The 22,470-nt window shown below is 36.8% G+C and overlaps 4 protein-coding genes across 6 annotated transcripts in view; 3 read left to right on the top strand and 1 right to left on the bottom strand.

Moving 5' to 3' along the window:
- Nucleotides 1-468: 468 nt before the first annotated feature.
- LOC131669808 (uncharacterized) lies at nt 469-5,868 on the top strand. The gene is made up of 4 exons (XM_058944950.1): nt 469-753; nt 1,847-2,008; nt 4,460-4,597; nt 5,061-5,868. Exons 1-4 carry the CDS (start codon nt 600-602, stop codon nt 5,129-5,131), a joined length of 525 nt encoding a protein of 174 aa, XP_058800933.1. The 5' UTR covers nt 469-599; the 3' UTR covers nt 5,132-5,868.
- Nucleotides 5,396-7,096, bottom strand: LOC131669807 (EEF1A lysine methyltransferase 2). 3 transcript variants are annotated; one of them, XM_058944948.1, is made up of 5 exons: nt 6,909-7,096; nt 6,736-6,834; nt 6,127-6,353; nt 5,932-6,000; nt 5,396-5,532 (listed from the first exon to the last, which is right to left on the bottom strand). In XM_058944948.1, exons 1-5 carry the CDS (start codon nt 6,962-6,964, stop codon nt 5,417-5,419), a joined length of 567 nt encoding a protein of 188 aa, XP_058800931.1. In that variant the 5' UTR covers nt 6,965-7,096; the 3' UTR covers nt 5,396-5,416. The 3 variants fall into 3 exon arrangements, with proteins under 3 accessions (XP_058800931.1, XP_058800930.1, XP_058800932.1); XM_058944947.1 differs by having other exon boundaries at nt 5,932-6,353; XM_058944949.1 differs by lacking the exon at nt 5,932-6,000 and having other exon boundaries at nt 5,399-5,532.
- On the top strand, nt 6,744-9,755 carry LOC131669806 (ferrochelatase, mitochondrial). The gene is made up of 9 exons (XM_058944946.1): nt 6,744-6,818; nt 7,282-7,330; nt 7,444-7,642; nt 7,716-7,937; nt 8,008-8,109; nt 8,173-8,338; nt 8,484-8,591; nt 8,907-9,071; nt 9,142-9,755. The coding sequence occupies exons 2-9, from the start codon at nt 7,294-7,296 to the stop codon at nt 9,337-9,339; spliced, it is 1,197 nt and encodes a 398-aa protein (XP_058800929.1). The 5' UTR covers nt 6,744-6,818; nt 7,282-7,293; the 3' UTR covers nt 9,340-9,755.
- Nucleotides 9,756-12,300: 2,545 nt separating this feature from the next.
- The window catches only part of LOC131669821 (leishmanolysin-like peptidase), a 145,588-nt gene continuing 135,418 nt past the window's right edge, over nt 12,301-22,470 (top strand). The window contains 1 exon segment of the mRNA XM_058944985.1: nt 12,301-12,553. Coding sequence (XP_058800968.1) covers nt 12,437-12,553 — 117 coding nt within the window. The 5' untranslated portion in view covers nt 12,301-12,436.

The following is a 22,470-nucleotide window of genomic DNA, read 5'->3' as shown; positions in this document are numbered from 1 at the left end:
CTCATGAAGCGGGAGTGTCAAAAGTTTTTGATGTTTTCGGATCACAATGCAGTTTCATTGTCGTTAATCAGATTCAAGGCTGGCACCGATTAGAATTATTGTTATTAGTTGGTAACACGAAAATCTCATTGCTGCTAATTAGCTCAAAATTGTGACGAACAATCAACTCTCACTGTTACTTTTAGCGCAGCTTATAATTAACGCCGATCCAGTTGACTCGTAACAGCGATGAAAAAAATACGCTCTCATTGCGATCTCGAAATTGGTAATAATTATTAGTCGTCGAGTCTCCTGACTCCGCCTCCTCGCTCCTCGGCATTCCATAAGAAAGCCTCATCGATTCTTCCTCCTTCCCCGGCCGTACACATACACCCCGTTTTTGAAGTTGCACGAAAGCGAAGCCGTCACGCGTTATAAGGTGGGGGAGGGGGTGGTTGTATTGGAGCGAGGTCTTAAAAGGCCTGGCAAGCAACGAACCACGCGCAGTCGAGATATTTTACCCACCCTCGGCATACACACACACGCACGCACGCGCGTCCACGCACGCACGCGCGCGCTCGCACGTGATGCAAAGGTAAAGCGAAGAACGACGCATCGACATGGCAATCAAGCGGCTCTTCGTCGCGTGCTTCGGAGTTTTGGCTCTGGCGACGCTCTGCCATTCTCTGGCGCTCACCACTTTCGGCAAGTCCAACCCGCAGAACAACAACAACTACAACAACAATCAGAACAACGAGAAGCAGAGTAGCGATCGTGAGTACAAGCTCCTTTGCTCTGCCGCGATGCGTTTCTTTTGGCACCGTACGTGTCGTTAGAGCGAGTTTCGCAAAAGAAGTCTATTGGCGTATCCAGGTGCGCTGCACAATTTCCATCTATTCCTAAGCACGTGCGAGCCCTGAAAGAAAACAATCGAGAATGAAATTCATCGTATCCTCCCACGCGAGCTCTACACGTTGACAAACTATCTAATCGAATGCACATGTCGTTACTATGAATAACGTAAACTCGACGTCGTACGCGAAAGAGAAAGAAAGGAAGATCGATGCCACACACATAGGCAACATGCAGAGACGAGGGTGGAATCGATTTCTTCATTTTTATCCCTCGTACCCTATACTCAAGGTGTTTGCATGTCTCCACTTCATTTTTTACAACGAATCGGCAAAGAGCGCCGCAGATTATCTTTCGAGGATTCCGATGCCGCTGCAGCGTACCGGAATTCGCTTCGCTGGGGATCAAGAAAAGTACAATGTTGCCTTGCGAGAAAAATCTTTCGTCGACAATAACCGGCACGCGAAGCTTACTTTGTTTAAATACTCTTTCCGTTTATCGAAAGATCTCGCAAGGTCGTTTACTTTTTTTTTTTTTCGAGTACCACGTGCGCAGGTAAATAAATGTGCTGGTAATGAGCGCGCGAGCGCGGGGCGTGTAAGTAAGTCTGCGATCGTAAAATGAAATCCGCTGACTGCTGCCTCTTTCGGCAAAGAGGAAATTTGCGGTACGCGGCAAGCTCGTAAAGTAACAAATTTAAGGGTTGAGCTTGAGGAAATTCGTAGATCCGATGGTGCTGTGGAGGAATTTTATTTTACGTCGCTCGACGGAATGACTGGATGAACCCTGAGCTAAGAAAATTCATCTGCGTTCTTTAATCCGAAAAAAAAAAATCAATTTCCAGGGTTAAAATCACGATAACGACGAGATGCAGTTCTGCATTTTCACGCGCTGGCGCGTGCACGCGAATATTTTCTCGATGCTTGCGATAAGCGTTCCGAGGGGTTGTTACTCGTAAGAGAAGATAAAATTGATTAATCATCTCGACCTACATAAGATATCGTTTAATTTACAGATCCGCCAGCTCGCGAGTGCATCTCCGATTCGGAGTGCGCAGCTATTCGAGGTACTTCTTGCTTGGAACCGATTTTCGCCCTCAAGGTTGATAACAAGCTGAGATGCCTATGTGGTGACTACACCGAGCCGAAAAACGGTGCCTGCGAGAATATGTATAAAAGTAAGTTAATTAATTTTTTTTAATGTAAACAATCCCTTTTTGCATCCTCCATACTTGGGATTTTTTCTTTGCTTCAATGAGCTCGGTTCAAAGTTCACACGTATACAACGTTAGAACTGCAAGGTGTTAAATGTCACGGCGTACGATAATTGGACTAGAAATAGCTTCTTTTATCAGACGTATTCTGCCGTGCCGGAATTTTTTCTGATAGAGCTTTCATGAAAATTTATGAAACATCGATCGATCGTGACTCTGCGAAAAAGTGTTACAATACGGTGCTAGTTTAGAAACACCTTCGATGAACTAGATGAAGATTTTATATTTCAGAACTTATTGATCTTTATACTTGCTCTAACATTCTCGTTTCTTACTACATGATTGATTAATGCAGAATTCAATGTTTTCAATTTTGTGCTAACTAATATTCAATCATCTAATAAATTGAGGAACAACTTCAAATGAAAATGAAAGAAAAAACTTAAGAGTCACATAGCTCCTGATTTCATCCTAATATTTAAACAACATTTTTATAACGACATAGACGATTAGCAGGATTCAATTTTTTCTATTGAACACTGCCTAATATTTGTTTATCGAAAATCGAAATAATCTCGATTAACTACGATAATAGAACTTTATAGCAACATAGCATAACATCAAATGCTGTAACTTAATCGAAAGCTCAATTTTTCAGAGAATATTAGTCAGTAGTACTTATGAAATTGTACGAACGATTACGAACGAGAGACACTATATTAAAGTATTGGGACCGGCTCCCATAGTAGCTTTTAACAAGTGAACTGACCTTTCATTCGGTCAGCCAAAAGCTGACGAAAAATCTGTCCTTACCGTAAAACGGGAGATCTCGAACAAACGTCGTAAAACCAATTCGTATTTCCACTATCCGACACTCCCTTGAAGATATTGTGATGTTATAGCATCGTCGATATAAAAAAAACACGTGAATTCGCGTGTCACGCTTTCTCGCATATGTGACCTGCGAAATCGAGAAAAATTCGTGCCTAACTTTCTAGCATGAGAATTTCTTTTTATATAGGACGCGTGTCGATTTTCACGGCTTGATAAGGGAAAACAAAAAAAAATAGGTAATTGATGTGGCATTGGGAACTCGTTGTCGTTGTTCGATGTAAATCTCGCGCCGGTGTGCAACAAAAGTTGTGTTTCTTTTAATTGCCGTTATATCAGATTTGCTTGATCAAATCGTAGATCTAGGCGAAACCAAATGACCGATGAAACTAATGACAGGCGTTAAAAGTTCGTCGACTATACTCCCTGCATTTCGAGCTTCCTGGCAAGACGAACCGGCCCTACGTGTCTTTTTGCAAATAGGATCGAGTAATAAACAATTTTGCGCAAACACTGCAATTATCCCGCGACGTAGCTTCTTTTCCGAGAACAGGATGTAATATTTACGTGCCGTATTGATTGATTCGTTAATTGTGTTTGTCGAATCAATCGCAAAAAAAAAAATTACTCAACACTCCGCAGAACAAGTTAAAGGAACAAGTTCCGAAGGAAAAGAAAAACGTTATTTTAGTTAGCCGTACTTTGTTCAAGTTACGACAAATATTTTATCGTATCCAACCATACGGGATTACAGAGAATAAAACAAAAATAAAATACAAAGTCGGTACAGTCAACCCTTCGAGTGCAACTAAATCAATTTATCCTGTAAAAAGAATACGAAGGAAAGATTTCCCGTGACATCGTGTGAGTCTTTAAAACTGAAGAGGCACTCAAGAAAATCGTTCACGATAAGTTGGCGTGCGCCACGGCAATAAAGACTAAAAAGAGAGAAAGAGAAAAGACAGAGAGAGGGTGACACGGACATGCAGACGAGTATGCACCTTTTCTCTCGTGAATACTATTTTTTTATATGCGCCCTATCAAGTTGAGCTTCGTTTGTTTTCTTTCAGAGGGCGAGGAGCGATTTTATACGAGTGGTAAATATAAATTGAAAAAATTGATAAGACCCCTTTCTACATGCATGCGTTGATAAGCTGAGCCTCTTGCAAGTAGATCTAGTTAGAACAGACTATCAGATTTACTTTTTCTTTTTATTCTCAGTCAATTAATTTCCAATAAAAAATCGCATCCCGCAACCGAAAGCATTGATAATGGCAAAGTTGATTTAAAAGAGAGCTGCTGCCTTGTCTGGAAAACTGACAAATTGGTAATACTAACGAAGCCTGCCTTACGTGTTACAATAACGCGCACGAATAGTGCCTCCATGCAGGCAAATTTCTCGTGCAAATACTCGCCGTTCTTTGTGTATGCTATTCTTGCCTGTGAGTGGATCGATCGACGCTAGTCGCGGTGTGCAAAGTGGCATACACATGGGATGGATTCGAGTGAAACTACCCTTGATTGTTTAGAATTGCGGAACACAAATACATTCATATCTGCGCGATTTGTTTTATTTTTGTTCAGGCGTCAGAGTGCAGTGCAGCGACCACAGTGAATGCACGCCTGGAGCTTTATGTTTGAGAAGCAACGACACCTCTGTACCTGGTAACAGGTGTTGGTGTAAGAAAGGCTACGACGTCGACGAAGACATGCTATGTAGTGGTTAGTCATTGAATTTTTTTTTACATTTCAAAAGAATTTCATTTTTATAGTAATTTTTGTATAAAGATAAATGTTTATTTGTTTGTTCTGTTTATTTTGTACTTATTTAATTTTAATAGTATGGGAAGTAATACTGTTGTTTTTAAAACATATCTAGATTTGAATATAAAACTAGTGAAATTAACAGACTTCCCATAACATTTTAATAGTAAAAAAAAATTATTTTTGACGAGGAACCTTCAATTCAAATAAAATGAAAAGAAAAAAAATTAAAAATCTCCACCTTGATTCACATAAAAAAACGTCTCAAGTCAAAACAACAGACTTTAGCCTTTAGCTAGTACAATTGCCAAAATCAGATTAAAGTTTCCAGAGTCACGCAAAGTAATAAAGAAAAAAGTTAAAATTACGAGGTAATTAAGATATGTAATTTCTGATGAAAATAAAAACAAATTTCTTGCAGGTAGTCCGGTTGCAATTGGATTTTCTGCACTGTCGTTGATCGCTGGTCTCTTACTAACTCGTAACGTTTAGCCGAAAAAATTTAGAATGATATTATTAGAGATCAAATGGAGTTCGTTACAATTGTGATAAGTTTCGAATGGTTTGCTCCATCGGAAAAGTTTATTTTGTATCGATCGATCTGCACAAAATGTGTGAATTATATTTAGGCTGTATATTTTTCTTGATTATGGACTCATAAAATGATACATTTAACGATTTATAATATTTTTACATTACATCGAAAGACTATAGTGTAGGTTTCGTGCACCGAGTTATTTAAAGATGGAATAAAAAGTCACATTAAAAACAACAATTTCACGCACACTGCTGTTCTCTTACTATTTTTGTGAATATTAACTGAGTTATCGTATTGCCTGTTTGTCCACCGAATAAGAATTTCTTGGATGGAATCTCCTCTTTAAACTCGAAATCTGCAAAAAATATGAAAAAATAAACATATTACAATTAAAACATAACATTCTAAGCATACATTACAACGATTATCTCAATTATGAGAAAATGTTAGAAACATGTCTATTATCAAGTTTTTATAAATTAAATTGTAAATCAACACCATTCATATTAACAAAATTGTCCATGTACAAATTCTAATAATACGAATGTAATTCAAAGTAACAGATGTATAAATACAAAAGAGAATAATTTGGTTTGCTCTTGCGTTTGTCAATTCTTCGTTGAATATAATAATTAACAATTGTAATGTTTACACAGCTACTGCTTATGAAAAACTGTACAAAATAAAACGATTTTTCAACTGTTTCGCAACTTTTTTCTCTCACGACGTTTAATCATCTCCTTTGATAACTTACAATTCGTAAAATGTTCGATAATTTCATCTTTTGTCCAATTGCAGGAAGTAAGTATCAAATAAGAATCATCTAGAAGAATATTGTGAACATTTTCAATGTACTTCTGGCGCTTCTCCTTAGGATTATCCTGGTTCAGGCTGATAGCATCGTAGGTGCCCTTGTCGTGAGCTAACTTGAATTTAAAAATGGACAAACCTAGTACTGCAGAGTCGACGATATCGCCAGCCAGAAGCTCAACTTCAAAGTAATTTTCATTGTCGAGCACTTCTCTGGCTAAGTCGATTGCTTTCTGCGAATAGTCGATTCCCGTTAGCTTTCTAAATCCTTTTCGGGCCAGAGATAGTAGCAGCATACCGTTTCCACAGCCTAAGTCCATTATTCTGTCGTCCTCTTTAAAGAGCTTTAGATTATCCTCGATGTATCTACATAAACATTATGTATTCACAAATAACAACGTCTATTATATTTTTTAACGTGCAAAAGTATAATAGATGAGAAAAAAAATTATTTCTTAAAAATAATAGTTTTTGGAATTATCATCATTTCAAATAAAAATATGCAGTTCTTTGTGACAATTAATAATCCTTTATTTTTTAACACTTGTATTCCCTCCTGAACGGATTTGAAAGATTAGTTCGATCGAAGTGGTGGCAGCACAATCCGACGTATCGGCAATGTTTACACATGTGTTCTCGTATTCTCGATGCCAGAATGGAGAACACATATGTTCTTGATGTCAAAGCAAATTTATTTACTCTCATTGTAATAACACATTCTTATAAGATTTATAAAAAGAAGTTTTACCTGACAACTTTTGTGCCACTTTCCTCGCCAAACCATATTTCACCGACATCTCCGTGATCTTTGTAATTCTCAATTTCCAGAGAGTAAGCTTTGTCCCAACTGTGAGTTATAGTCACTATTTTTATTTGAAAAATATTGTAACTGCATTTAAAGTGTTGATTTTTTTTACTTACTATTCCCGAGTTCCAAGTTCGGACGATGGCAGTTCTTCGTTCGAATTTTCTGACATTTCTATATTTTATTGTATTTTATTAATGCAAATAAATTACCTTTAACATCACATACAATTTTTTTTATCTGAACATTATTTTGCACTAAAATTCACTCATAAGCTTTGTAAATTAAACTTTTCAGGAATCTTACGCTCTTGTTTTGACTGCACTCTTGACTGATTGATCATGTATGCGCAACCTAACCTCGCGAGCGTTACCTAACTTTGCACCTTGCACAGCCCAGTGCATTGATAGTCGGCACAAGTGCGGAAGAGAAACTTTTTTCCTATCGTCATCGTCACATTCAAAGATAATTAGATTTATTATTGCGTAGTATCCCGTGAAAATGAGTTCAGTAAATGTCTCTGGATTTCTCAACCTTGGTAAGCATTTTAAACTTACACTGAATGTTGATGGTTTGATTGATAGTTAAATATATGAGGTTTTAAGAAGATATACAAATAAGTAACTAATTGTGTGATTTCAATTGTCATAGGGAAACAATGTCTGAAAGTTCAAAATACAGCTTTGCGTTCCATGTCCGTGTCAGCACAGCCAAAGACACAAGAGAATATCAAGCCCAAAACTGCAATCTTGATGTTGAATATGGGTGGTCCTGCTACTACAGATAAAGTCGGAGAGTATTTGCATAGAATTATGACTGATCGTGATATGATGCAATTACCTGTGCAAAGGTTTGTTTGACTACTGTTAATAAATCTCTGCCTGTATGATAAAAATTACAATCTTGATTGTGCATCATTTTAGCCGTTTAGGCCCATGGATTGCTCAACGTCGTACTGCAGAGGTGCAGAAGAAGTATGAGGAAATTGGAGGTGGTTCTCCAATTCTCAAGTGGACAAACAAGCAGGGAGAGTTGCTTTGTCAAAAGTTGGATCAGTTGTCTCCAGAAACTGCTCCTCACAAACATTATGTTGGTTTCAGATATGTTGATCCAATGACTGAAGAAGCTTTGCAAAAAATAGAAGAGTATACAAAGATTAAATGTTACTTATAGTGTTTACAGAATATAAATATTTATAAATTGGTATTTTTATAGGGATGGCGCACAAAGGACTATTCTGTTCTCTCAATATCCTCAGTACAGCTGTGCTACTTCTGGTTCTAGTTTTAATGTTATTCATAGATTTTACAAAAATAGGTAAGACTGGCTTTGAAATTTTTATTATAAGTATTGTACTGAATCTTTTTTATTCGTGTTTAGGAAATTTCCAGAACATATGAATTTAAGTATTATTGACAGATGGTCCACACATCCCCTTTTGATCAAGACTTTTGCTGAGCGTATAAAAGAGGAACTCCAGCATTTTCCAGAAAACATTAGAAAAGATGTTGAAATATTATTTTCAGCACATTCATTACCTTTGAAGGTATAGTTGTAAAAATAATATTTCAATAAAAATTATGGACTCAATGTATATATAATTACTAATAATTAAAAGATATTATTTATTTAGTTATTTATAAATAACTAATAAATAAAAGATTTTTTATAATGAAAATTATGTTTAACAGGCAGTCAATAGAGGTGATCCATATCCACCAGAAGTCGGTGCAACAGTTCAATTGGTCATGGAAGAATTGAAGCACTGCAATCCATACCACTTGGTATGGCAATCAAAGGTACATGTACTTTTATGAAATTTTAATTATAAACACATGGCGTTCTGTCGATATGACGCTAACAAAATAGGTATAGATAGATTGAAGTCGATCAATGGCGTTACGAATTAAATTGCTTACTTCCCATCATTAATGACTTAGCTGCATTTCTTTCAAAACTGAAATACCTCAATTAAATATAAATACAATTTCGTAATACACCGTATATTGGAAGAATGATAATAATTTAATTGTTGTAACATATGTTAACTTATAAGTTAACCTAATTAAAAAATCAGGATTGTAATAATATTCTACAATTTTTTTAAATTTCAGGTCGGCCCTCTACCTTGGTTGGGACCCTTCACTGACGATGCACTGAAAGGTTACAAAAAGCAAGGAAAGAATAACTTTATTTTAGTACCCATTGCTTTCGTTAATGAACACATTGAAACTCTTCACGAAATGGACATTGAATATTGTCATGATTTGAAAGAAGAGGTAATTACAATTATACTCTCTGCACAATAATTTAATGAAATATATTTGTAAATTTCATAATTTCTTTTAGTTAAAAATCGATACTATAAGACGAGCAAAGGCACCAAACGATCACCCTTTATTTATAGAAGCTCTTGCAGATATAGTTTTGACACACATGAAATCCGGTAGATCGGTATCCCCAAAATTCCTTAACAGATGTCCGCACTGCGTGAATCAGAATTGTGTGGACAGTAAGCAATGGTTTGCCAAAGTTTGCAAGGCGTGAAGGAATTGTTAAAGTCAAACATTTACATTTTATACATTTGAATTATATTACTTGTTACTATATATTTTAAAAATAAAAAGGTGGCTGTGTAGTTTAGTAAATCGTCTTGATCAGTTTCTTCGATGAATCAAGATGAAACACAATTCTTGTAGGCGACTAATTGGCGTTACTCCTAATATTAAGCTTGTTGACCTACTATTTGCACCTAGCCGATATTGTTCTATAATCATAGAAGGAGCTATCTCCCCACTCAATCTGTAAATTTTTATACATTTGTACAGTAATACCTTGTCACGAATAATTATTTAATTATTTAGAAAGTTTTAAGAGATAACTGAGTTTGAATTTTCATAGAAATTTTTATAAAAATTTAATTTTTTTGAATCAAAAAATAAATTTTGCAATAAAATACTATATCAAGCAATGTTTTCAATCCCTTATCTTTATTACTTTTTATAATATAATTTATATTTAATTTACTTGTGATTATCCGTGAATGTTTAACTGCTTTACATACATTATGATCTAGATCTAGCTTTTCTAATATTAGTTTTTTGGCTGTTACACACTTATCTTAATCAAAAAATCTAAATTAAATTTGAGTCTAGTTACTTTGAAGTAGTGATAAAATTGAACATAACGAAGGATAAAATATAACAAAGAGAAAATCTAATTATATGATAGAAATAAATTTCGCATTGGATATAACTATTTTTTGTACCTTTAATAATGCATGTGAATGACAAGGAAACTGATCAAATTGAAAGCGTTACCGCTACATCTCTGTTATAATATGTCGGTTTTCCAATTTCCTTGTTAAATATCGATGACCTCGGTTAGTATTTCGAACATTTCTAAAATATATTGAATGTATTCTGATGAAATTTATAAATAACCTTTCAATTATACCTTCTGCAAACTTCTGCAAATAAAATTTAGACATAAAAAATTCAAAATAAATATTTAAAATGTATATAATATTTGCATTTAGAAGTAGTGTTTTGTAGACTAGGTCTTCACAGTTAAAACATACAAGAATATACCTACATGGACAGGTAGCCTACGTGTACGTGATTTTCCAACAGAAAATAATTTTAATGGAATGTATCGGTATTATATATGGCCCCATACATATTTTTAAAATTTATACTAACGAGCAAAGACGCTGATAAAACTAGTTTATAACTTCAAAATAAATTTTTTATGTTTGTTTACTGCAATATATCAGGCGCTTTTTTTTAAATTATGAATGGCACTTGATTGACTAAAATTGCATCACACAATTTAATACCGAAGTAATAAAAATATGTCCTTAATTATACTTTCTTTTGGATATTTCAATTGAACTTGTTATTTTGAAAGTAATGTTTGAAAATATGAGGTTCCAACTAATTAATATAATTTATAAAAAAATCGTTGTTTCATTATTTTCTGAGTAATTTTGAAAATTGCTTTCAAAAATGTTATTTTCAAGTTAGAGTATTCAATTAATATATCTGACAGCGACGTTATATAAATAAATCACGACAAAGCCACGAGTATAAAATTACGCATGTCATACTTATTGCTCCCATTGAAATTCATTGTCATCGATTTTACAAGAATCCAGGTGTATAATTTTAAGTCGATGTATTTTAGAAATATTGACAACACACATCACCTGCGTAATTTTACACTATTATTTTTTCCGGGTTTTGCAAGAAACAATAATAATCTATATTTATGAAAACTCCTGAAATAATATTGGCTCAATGACTCAACCAAATATATATTTAATAACAATAAATAATTTAATGTTCTAACTCAAATATTCTACTTAAATTTATTACAAAAACCGATCAAGTTAATGTGACATTGAATGTGTAGATTAAATTAGAACAGCACTGAGAATCTTTTTCTTGTACAATAGAGGTAAAAATTAATTTGATCTTTAAATCAAAAATAACATTACGAAGATTTTAAATGAATTTCTAGTTTGTTGGTATCGAAATAGAGTTTAGTCGACGTGACTAAATATTCACAAATTATTTGGTTATGAAGAATTACTAATACTTTTCGCTATGAGCAGTACATAACGGCAACTTTGTTATTTACTTATATTTTTTAATTATTTTATAAATGAATAATTAATTTTGTAAATCACTATTTTCACTCTTTTTCCGATTGAAATTTTATCTAGCAATATGACCTATAAGCTCTGGAGATCGATAATAGCAGTTAATTAAATATTCATTACATGTACCACATACATACTACATAAAAACGTTATGTTAAAAAGAAATTCTATAGTATATTAATTTAATTATTTAATTATTCTATAGTATTATTTATTTAATTGATGGTGGCAAGAATAGTTAATTGAATAATGAAATTTCTATTGATACTACTGATAAAAAACGATAGTTAAATTTTGATGTTTTAATGAAAACAATTAACGTGGTGCTTTCTGTAACACAAAATTTTGTCGTCAATTGCGATTTGTTAAACTACAAAATTTTTTTTCTACAGAAAGGCATTAATAGAATATTAATTTTCAAATGTCGTAGCTGTTATATTAACTGTCTTATGGGCGGTTCATTTCAATTGTATACAAATTTGATGACACACCCTACACTGTGAATTTATAAATTAAAATTAAGACAAATTAGATGCTGTCTTATAAAATGAACCATCACGTAAAAAAGGGTAGTAAAAAATTCACCCATCATGGCCAAAGCGGAGTTCATCTTCTGTACAAGAGCCACAAAAAAGTTCTACCCCTCCTGCCGTTTGCAACACACGCGCGCACATACACTACAAGACGCCACTACTACTCTGATAACGAACAGCTGTATCCTTTGACCTCCTACTTCTCCTTCCACCCCCACCAGCATAAAACAGTTGGCGCCGGCGCGAACAAGGTAGTATCCGCGGTAGGCACGTCTGGTCGCAGGATATTCGCTGCTCGCAGTGGCAGCCGAGGCGCCGCCTATTTAAGGTCCGCGCAGTGGCGCGCGCGGCCAGTATATGTTATGACTCCGCGGCGTGCGGAGCTACGCTAACGATTCGATCTCGAGAGCGTGCATTCAAAGGCAGCTCGCGCGCGGGGCTGCGCGCAATGCCACCGGGATGTTTTGTTTTACTTCTCAATCTGCTTGTCTTCATGGGGAAGGCGACTGCGATACTGCCACTCGAGCATCCACACTGCAGCCATCGACACCCACGAGCGCACGAGGTCAGTCTACAGTTTATAACAACTGCAGAGCTTGACATAACCTACAAAAAGTGTGCGGCATTATAGACTCAACACTGTTATTTTTTTTCTCTTGTTATTGTTTTTTTCTTTAATCTTGTGGGAGTTAGATCGAAATTAGCGTGCATACGGTGAAGTCAGATGATGGTGCGTGATAGGAGAGATTGCACGAGCACTGTCATGATGTTTTTACGCAGGTAGAGAGGAATGGAAATATTTTGAAAATTACTACATAAGGCATTTTTTGTCTCCTCTTTTTAATCTACATCGAGGAATTCAAAGAAATGCACGTATGTACATACACATTGTTATGCATTTTTGTACGATGCTTTATTCGTCTGTCTGACAAATTCTTCCGTGCGCTTTGTGATGGAAAATTGAAAAAGCAATTAACGCTGGTAAATAATGAATTTTTACTTTTTATGACGAACGGACGAGAATATTTTATTTGGTTACTATAGCGCAATTAGCGGCAATGACGTTAACAATGGGTTGTGATCGTATCCATTAAAAATCAATTTGAGCTGTGTTTTAATTAGCGTTGGACATCGGGGAAGGGAAGAGCACTTGTCAAAGAAAAACTTGCATAGGGGGCAGTAACTTGTTAAATAGCCAGCTTGCGATCTTCATTGAAATTCTCTGCATCGGCAAACAACACGTGTGCGCGAAATGTAAACAAAACAATGTATCCGCGCTCGCTCTCTTGCGAGTGCATTATTCATCGGTGAAAGGCGATCAAATGTTTATACGGGCGAAAACGAGGTTTTGCCCTTTTTCTCTCTGCAAGTTTCCAGTTGCAAGTTCTAACGAAGAAACGCGCGCGCCCGTTCTTTTGTTTACGTTTCAGCTATTTTCTTCCGCGGGATAGAAATTAACGAACAGTATAATATTTCAGTTGTTTGCGAGCTTGAAACTTTTAAAAAAGTTTCTTGTTATAGGCGTGATTATTTTGTATTAGGCACATAGCGCGCACAAGAAAACGGATCGCCGTACAATTCATTTAAAAAATTACTTCGAAGATAAACAAATGAAGAGGTAGTTGATGTAAAATCAATTCTTGTTAGACTAGTTCACCCGATTAATTGCGTACAATTTTTAGTTAACTATACAAATGCGACTGAACTTTGGAATTTAGAATAATCTTCAAACGAGCTTTCTAAAGGCATTTCAAAATCACATTAGCTCAAAGAATCAACGACAAAAAAGTTAATCCATTAATCATCTTCGAGCATTCATTGAATTAAATGAATGCAACTAAAGTAATCCTTAAATAATTTTCAAACAGGCTTTCTAAAATCATTGCAAAATCTTCGTAAAAAAGGCGAACCTCGTCCATTGCAACGAAAAATGTAATAGACATTCGAGGACCGGTTTATTTTTCTTTTGCAGCTAACTGACGCATTTCAATGAGGTGAAGAACGCGCTTGGAAAATTGGGACAGACTCGTGCCACCAGCGGCGGTGCCGGCACTGCAGTGGTCACGTGCTGTCTCTCCCTCGCGCGGACTGTCGCTTTTGTTTACGTCGCTCTCTCGTTGCAATCGATACGTACCGCACTCGCTCTTGTCTGAATGAAGAGCCGATTGAATTGGCTGAAAAGGAACGTATCTTTTTCTGAATTTAGTTTTTTTTTTTTTAAGCGTCGACTTTTAGAGAAAGAGAGAGAAAGATATATTGAAGTGAAAGTGAGAGGAAGTTACGGTCTTGATCTTGACATTATACAACGCTTTTTGCTTCTGAAGGAAACCTTTGGGGAAGGGGCGGGGGGGGGGGGGGGTTAATCGATACTGATGACGACACTACTGCGCTGACTAAACACTTTTTTCGTTGGTGGGCCAAAGATGAAAAGTGCGATAGCATTGAACCTTTATTTTTTTTCGATCTATGTATCTTATGGTGCGAGAGAACAATGTTGCAAGTTAACCATGTGAAAGTCTATGAACATACTGTCATGTAAATTAATTAAGTATCGATAGCTAAACTACATAATGGCTGCTATGTATCACGTTTCTTGCTTTTTTTACTGTCGAGAATAAATTGAGTTTTAAAATATTTAATTACCGGTGGATAGATAATTGAATAGATAATGATTTCGTTTCACTTAAAGGTGTATGAAATTGGTTATTATAAATATCGACAGACTAAATTGGATAATTTTGTGGTAATCTTAATTTGATTGTTTTGTGTTTAAAATTGCGAAGCGATATTTTTAGTACAGTCGATCAATAACGTTTATAGAGATATATCAGTAGTGTTACATCAAATTAATACTATTATTATATTTTCTTGGAATAAAATTATAAATTTCTCAATACCACTTAACTGATTCTCTTCAATTTGTAAATTATTTCGTAAAGACAGTAATCTCGAATTGACAAAAAAAAAACTCGCTTTATAAAGTCGTAGTAATTCGGTGCGCAAAAAAGTAGTTCGCGCGCCGACACTTCAGCAACACTTACTCAATCGCATTGCAGTCGGAATAATTTTTCAACATTCTGTGCTACGCGCGCGAAGGAACGAAACGATCTCGTTCGAGATCATGCAAGAATCCTTAAGTATTTCACGAGCAGATTTTTATACTTTGCGGCAGCGAGTGATGGTTCGTTTTTTTTTTTTTTAACGCACACTTTATCGTGGAGATTTATAGGTGATCTTGTAAGAACTGCCGCTGTGACATAATGTTTTATATCTAATGCAAAGTCGATTTCCCAAGTTGTACGCATTGGTTTCGCATTATATAGAGCTGTAGATGAGATTTTTATTTTGCATGTAAACGTGTCTGTCCTCAATATCGTTCGGTTTTTTTTCGATATATACTGTTATTGTGGTAGTTAAAATTATGTTTTATTTGAGCTTCGGCCATTACTCATAGTTTGCATGAAACACGTATAACACTAAATCAATTTTCATGCAAATACATGTTATTAAAAGTTACGAAATATTTCATCATTGTCTTTTTATTAACAACAGCTACGTGAGGTGGCTGAAAATAAAAGAACAAAGCAGGAAACCTACTATCCAATATTTCGTCTTTTATTCTATTCGATTCTATTTCAGTTCAGATGGTCCATTGTAGGAAAATACTAGTATAGGCTATTATTTGATTCCACCACAATATGCTTTATCAATATCAGGATCCCTCTTCATCTTTGATCTATCGGTATTCTGTCAAAAGTCGAGTAAATGTCTAGACTAAGTTTACAAAATTATTCAGCAATAATGTCATGTCAAATTATTCCATTCGAACTCGGAAGCCTATAATCTGAATAAAAGAAAAACATACAACTAACTTTTCGTAGCCCCTCATAAAATATACAGCCGTTCAATAAAAAAGAGAGAGAGAGAGAGATGAGAGAGGAGAGAACACGCAACGTCGCCGGTAAGTCAGAATAGCCTCTAGTATTCGACGAGGAGGAGAATCAGGTAAAAAGCGCTGCACTCGAGAAGAATCGATAAGGGAAATAAGAAAAAGAGCCACTCGACCAGAGAGAGAGAGAGAGAGAGAGAGAGAGAGAGAGAGAGAGAGATGGGTGAGCGAAGGATTCACGCTGTGAAAATAAGGTTAAAGAGCGCTTTGCGTTCTTTTTTTTCTTTTTATGGTGATCGCTGCTGCTATTCCTTTCTACTTCGTTATATACGCACCTTGCACTACTTGTTAGAGTAATTTGAAAGTGGAACGAGTGCATGCGTGACAACCGATATGATATCGTGTGCTTTAGTTTATTTTTTCTATAATGTTCTGACGTATTTATTTATAAGTAGAACGAAAGTTAAAAAGAGTAAGGCGATTTATTTTATTAAGCTAATCTCTCAAGATCGTCGCGATATTTTATAGTGAGCAATTTACTTGTTCAGCTGAGTTTGTTACATTTAGACTTTTCATACTCGGCTATCGGTAAATCGATATTATTTTTGTCTTCTGTTCTAACGTCAGAATTCATAACTTTCTCATCGGTTTCAACGTGATATATGCTATTTCCGTAGCGTTTAAAATAATAAATTCGACCATATATTAGAACTAAAATATCATATTATATTCTTATTAATATTTCAATTATGAATTGAAATCCAAGCAGCGACAGCAATAAATGTTCAACAGCTTGGAATTCCTTTGAAAAGTTAAAATGTCTATACACGCGAAAGCAATAAAATGCGTGACGGCGGTAAAGCTGCGTCTGAAAGCCTGTTATGCTCCTGGTTTGCCACTGACTCGTTTTAGTCTCGCGTGTGATGTAGACATGACCCTGAGTGACTTTTCGAAATTACGACAAGTGGCTAATTAAAGATTAATCTTGCGTGCATTAAATTAGGCGTTAACGTATCATTTCTTTCGCCTCTTTCTCTCTCTGCACTTCATGTTTTAATTAAACGATAAGCGCTCTTCGCGTCTTACAAATGGGTCGAGTTACAGTTTTTTTTAAATATTATATCTGATCAGATTTATCGTAATACAAACTTTCTTCTCGGTATGAGATATTCAAATGGAAGCAACGTTTTGGTTTGCACTTTCACTGATCAACAAACCATTATAAGTCAACGGCATCGGACGGCGGTTCTTAATACGGTAGTTCTTAATAGTTAACGGTCGATAATTCTTGTCGTATTCATTATTTTTAGTGGAAATCGCGCTTGCGATTAGGATGTGTAAAGTGTCGTTTATGTATAGGAAGCAGTTAGAAAGTACTATAAATAATTACTCGGAATTTATCCCGTATTAAATTTGGTTTTCTCCGAATTTTTACGACTCCCTCGGCCTGACTTTTAAGGAAATGAAAAAGCCCATCAGTAAATTAGCAATTTATGCAAGTGAATATTTATTATGATTCGTTACCAAAGGCAAAGAAGAATAAATGAAGTAATTGAGCAAGCAACTGGCGCGGAATTTCCAGCAGCGCATAATCGCGCGCTGTTATAAACAATTCTCGAGGCTACCAAGCGTTGCTGCCGCTGTTGCCTGTAGGCTATATTTATTTCGGTGATTCGCGCCCGAATGGCTCGCGTAATTACACCGAGTACCTCTCTCACCCTATGATTTTCACCAAAAGCTTTTTTTTTTAAACCTTCTACTCGACTCTATACACCAGTTTCTCGTGCAGTAAAGTGTTGAATGTTTTTTTCACTGCTGTCTGAGACTTTTTTTCGTTAATTTTTAGAAGTTGACTGTTGCACAGTTTTTTTTATCGTTGTTACAATTTTCCCTTTTAATGAGAAATGTATGTTTATCTCTTTTTGGGATTTTTAATGATTTGAATTTTTCAAGGAGAAGCTATAGGTTGAATTTTTTTTTTACTTGAAAGATGAAGATTTTGAAATATATTAAAAACTTAATATTTTGAACTATCTATTACGATCGTAGGAGACATTGATATTTAAAATTGATTAATCGAAGAATGCATGTTAATAATAAGTTGAAAACTAATTAGTAGTTCTTGATTATTCAAAGATTTATGCCTGTATTTTGATCACATTAGTATTATTCGTCTGTAATATCCTTCTTAAAATAGTACATCGATGTAATTAGTAATAACGTTGTTAATGTTTCTGCCTCCTTGATTGTTATTCTTTTAAATTCATTTCAATGTCGACATCCAGAATAGTTTATAACCGTTCCCATTAACAACGAGAAATTACCCACCTAACTAGAAGTTAATAAAATCGACCAATCGTGAAACCATTTGGTAGTCAGGTTCTCGTCTTCGATCAATGTAGAGCGCGCAAAAGAAACCTCATTTCAGCGTGTGAATTGAAACACAACCAAGCTTAAGTTTTACGAAGTTCGACTTCAATTAACTTTGTCTTTTTTTAAGGAATTTGCGTTATTAAAGTTACGCGATTCTCAACGATTATCAAGGCAATAAATGTGATCGAAACGCGTTGAATTGCATTATGTAAACGCGGGAAGATTCTTCAAGTACCGATGTTAAATTGGCTATTCCATTCACCTGCACCTTTTTTTTACCGTTGACCCCGTGAGCGCCTCGGACAATAAACCCCATATCAGATTCGATACGTTTTACAGATTGAATTCAAAGGACATAATCGAATAGAGGCTCCTGTCCTTTCTATACGATATCGATTAATTTTTGATTTATTGAGAAAGTAATTCCGCTTTACTTTTTTCTGAAGTTACGTGAAAGTCAAACACTGTTTTAACGACAGGATAATTTATGAGCTTGAGAATACTGTTTTTAGGAGTTGAAAGCATCGAATTTTTAATAACTCAATTCGCCAACTTCCTTATCATCGTGAAAATTATACTTAAAGTTAAATTACTATCGTAAATTTGCATAGCTTAGAAAAGTTGATATACGTACACACACGTGCTCGTTCTCTGAAAAATTTCTTTCCGTGGGTTCTCTTCACTTTGCTGCGTAACCACACGACTGCGCATTTTTTTTTATGTAATAAAATTTTTGTACACGAGAAATTCTAATTAGCACATAACTAAGCGCAACAAGGCATATTACACGTGTAGTATTTTCGAAACATGTTGTAGAAATACCTTCTAATCGATAGGTTTATACGAGAATCTCTCGATTGTGCGCACGTGCGCGCGTTACTTCATGATATTTCATTGTTAAAAGACGGTTGTTGCATTGTCAGCTGCAATAGACCTCTGTTGTGTTGTAAAACGCGATCGTAGAATTCACTTGAGCGCGACGACACCATAAAGGACCCTTGATGGAATCGCGTGACTCCCTCTATCTTAGAGGTTATTGGCCCGTGACAATTAATCAACGATTATATTTTCATGGCGTACGTCCACCGTAGCGAACGTACCTACGGTGCACTACGTAACAAATTTTGGTATCCGAAATTTTTTGTCGCAAACCTCGGTGCGACAAAAATAAGTACTGGGCATTACTAAAAGTGAAAAAGCGAAATGTGTCCTTTAAGTAACAAAGTTCTTTTATTGTTTCCGATAAATGTTCTTAAATCATTTTCTTCGTGAAATTAAGGTTTCCTCATTCCGAGAAATAATTTTAGTAGGATATAAACAACATTGAGACCTGAGAACGCAGGTGGTGTAATATTTGAACAGAAAAAGAAGGACTTTTACTCGTCTTCATTAACGGGAAAAGAAATTCGCAAATAAAACGCGCGGTAATTGTACTTTTACTGGAGGGACCAGAGTTGAATTCCAAATTACATTACCAAAAACAACCCTGAGAGGATGAAACGAGCGAGCGCGAGGGAAAAAAAGTGGGGAGCTGCAAAGCGGTATATTAAATTTCAGAGCAGCCAAGTGAATTTGGTGCGTAAAAAGGCATCGCGCGTGCTTCGGGAGCGGCAAACTTGAGGTGCTTTCCCGCAGCGGCTCTTTTGTCTTTTCCTTTCGCTCTCGCGCGCGCAAACGATAAACAGAACGCGCGTGTGCCTGCGCTTTGCTTTTCATGTAGCCTACAAAGAGTGGCTCTGCGCGCGGAAACGATCTATGATTTTCAAAGGGGTTTTGATCGGCGGTTGTCCTGTTTCTTTTGTCGCGCTCGGATAAATTCGGGTAAATGCTCGGCTAGATTTGCCTTTTGACGATCAAATTTCTTAATTCAACATTTTACGCGCAACTTCCGTTATTGATATGAAACCGCTTTCAATTAAAATTTACATTTGAACAATGCTGATAAAAAAAATATTAGTTTTTCATTACAATGACAATCTCATTTTCTCACGTCTCATAACAGCATCTCAATTAATAATTCGACTGAACCTGACCGCGATATATAAATCTCCATTCCCAAAGCTTCATAAAAAACATACGAAAAGTTAATTCGAGTGATTAACTTTAATGGAAAAATTTTTCAAGATGATTATACATGCAGATATGCAGATATGCAAGTGAATAATTCCGATTGAAAAAAAATAGACGTACGAATCAGAATAATTACGTGCATGTTACATTTCCACTCCAACTCTTTGAATGCAAGTCTTCAGTCTCTATATACACCCCCTTCCTCTCCACACAAAAACAGTTATTTGTCGAACAACGCACAAATAACTCGCAACTAGCGAATAAAGACTGGAAAGCCAACTGCACGAGCAGCAGAAACGGCGTCACACACGGAAAAAAGTGCTTCGATTGAACACCAGTGTCAACCGGACGCGACATCCGCAATATCCGATAAAAAGCCTCTCGACTCTCTCTCTCTCGTCATGGCGTCGGCGCCCCGCCCGCCGTGTGCTTTTTACGCGGCGGGCGACGACGACGGCGATCGATTTACTCTCACCCTCCGCGCATCTGTTGACAAATCGCGTATATTACGGCTGCAAGAAGCGCGCGGGATGAATTAGGCGCTCGAATAAACGCCCCAAAGTATAGTTCAAACTATGAATATTCACGAGAACAGCGAGGTACGGCGATTTCTTTTTTAGGGGGTTGGCAGGTCATTGACATGCATTTTTCATCAAACGTCTTGAATTGGAAATGGCAAGCTTTGTTTTCTTTTTTGTTTGCATATTCAGTTGCAACCGTCGATTGACATTGGGATGCTCCCTCCTCTCTCCCTCTCTCTCTCTCCTCTCTCTCTCTCTCCCCGCTCTCTCTCTCTCATCTCTCTCTCTCTCTCTCCTCTCTCTCACTCTCTCTCTCTCTCTCTCTCTCTCTCTCCTCATCTCCTCTCTCTCTCTCATCTCTCTCTCTCTCTCCTCTCCTCTCTCTCTCTCTCTCTCCTCTCTCTCTCTCTCCTCTCTCTCTCCTCCTCTCTCTCTCTCTCTCTCTCTCTCTCTCTCTCTCTCTCTCCGTTGAGCGCTTTTAATTGCCTTGGGACGCCGAGGCACTTTGAAGTTTACAGAAGAGGATACTTCCGCGAGTGTCGCGAGAACTACTGTTCCGTCCGATCGCGTCATTGTTTTTTTCTTTTTTTTTCTTTCGCTCTCCCGTCACAAATCACAACCGTGCGAAAGAACCCCGTATATATACATTTGTTCCCTGGCGCACGGCGTTTTTATCCGATACGGCGCGCCTCCATAATCTCATGAAAATTAATGGACTCTCACGGCGTGGCTTTTACGGCGCGCGCGCAGCAGCTGCAGCGCCGTCGGTGACTTAGCTCTTTATTTACGAGTTTCGTTTTCTAAAGCGCGCCGCTTTACGCGAAAGCTCATTATTCCGTTTTTATTCGCGCTTCCGGCGCAAAGCTCGCGGCGTTCGGCGCCAATTGAGCGCGGCGTTCCCTGAACGAATGCAAATATTTCGCGGTCAGGCCTCCTTCTATCGTCGCGCGCAACAACGACGCCGACCGAGAGGGGAGGCGTACGGGCGAGCCGCGTGCATTTACGCGCAGGCGGCCGGAAAAAATGGACTCGAGGCGCAAGCCGCTTCCGCTCGGTTGGGCTTCTTCCCTTCTTCTCCGCTCTTAGAGGGCCAAATTGTTATTATGCATCGGAGAGCGGAATCTGGAGTATTAGATAGATGGTTAGGTAAGCGGGGACAATGTCCCCTTTGCTTCCAAGTGGATTCTTTCGGGTGGACTCGCACGGTAAAGTTTTACGATTAACAGCGTGAGTTTCGACGCGCAATTTCGGGCGAGTGTCGCGACGGTAGAGTGGAAAGTTTACCTTGCAGGCATTTATGTAATTCTTTGGATTTTTTTTGTTAATCGAATCACCGAACCGGTTCGAGATGCGACGACATCAAATCCCGTAGGTCGATAACCTATGCAGTCATCGCGTCGCTGTGGCCTTTGGTTACATCCAACATTGCACAGTAGACGTTATTCATTACATAAGAAATGAAAGAACTAAATTATTCCTTGCTGAAATTCTCGCTGAAAGGAAAGCCGTTGACTTTCGTTGATTTCAACGATATCACAGTACATAAAATTCATTGTTTTGATCATTCAAATGCTGCAGCAGCAGAAGCGGAAGGGGGTGGGAGAACTGCCATATTTCCAATTGAAAACT

This window comes from Phymastichus coffea, unplaced genomic scaffold (assembly GCF_024137745.1).
Source record: "Phymastichus coffea isolate CEN01 unplaced genomic scaffold, Cenicafe_Pcof_1.1 PCOF00097, whole genome shotgun sequence".
In the NCBI taxonomy this organism is placed as follows: Eukaryota; Metazoa; Arthropoda; class Insecta; order Hymenoptera; family Eulophidae; genus Phymastichus; species Phymastichus coffea.
The sequence above is the reverse complement of the archived record's forward strand: the minus strand, read 5'-3'. Positions and strand labels throughout refer to the sequence as shown.

Excerpts from the sequence above, each read along its gene's own strand:
- LOC131669808 (XM_058944950.1), top strand. The coding sequence starts at position 600 with ATGGCAATCAAGCGGCTCTTCGTCGCGTGCTTCGGAGTTTTGGCTCTG. Across the intron at positions 754-1,846 it reads CGAGAAGCAGAGTAGCGATC|ATCCGCCAGCTCGCGAGTGC; the intron begins GTGAGTACAAGC and ends TTTAATTTACAG. Across the intron at positions 4,598-5,060 it reads CGAAGACATGCTATGTAGTG|GTAGTCCGGTTGCAATTGGA; the intron begins GTTAGTCATTGA and ends AATTTCTTGCAG.
- LOC131669807 (XM_058944947.1), bottom strand. The coding sequence starts at position 6,964 with ATGTCAGAAAATTCGAACGAAGAACTGCCATCGTCCGAACTTGGAACT. Across the intron at positions 6,354-6,735 it reads AGTGGCACAAAAGTTGTCAG|ATACATCGAGGATAATCTAA; the intron begins GTAAAACTTCTT and ends ATGTTTATGTAG. Across the intron at positions 5,533-5,931 it reads TATCGAACATTTTACGAATT|ATTTCGAGTTTAAAGAGGAG; the intron begins GTAAGTTATCAA and ends TATTTTTTGCAG.
- LOC131669806 (XM_058944946.1), top strand. The coding sequence starts at position 7,294 with ATGAGTTCAGTAAATGTCTCTGGATTTCTCAACCTTG. Across the intron at positions 8,110-8,172 it reads CATAGATTTTACAAAAATAG|GAAATTTCCAGAACATATGA; the intron begins GTAAGACTGGCT and ends ATTCGTGTTTAG. Across the intron at positions 9,072-9,141 it reads GTCATGATTTGAAAGAAGAG|TTAAAAATCGATACTATAAG; the intron begins GTAATTACAATT and ends AATTTCTTTTAG.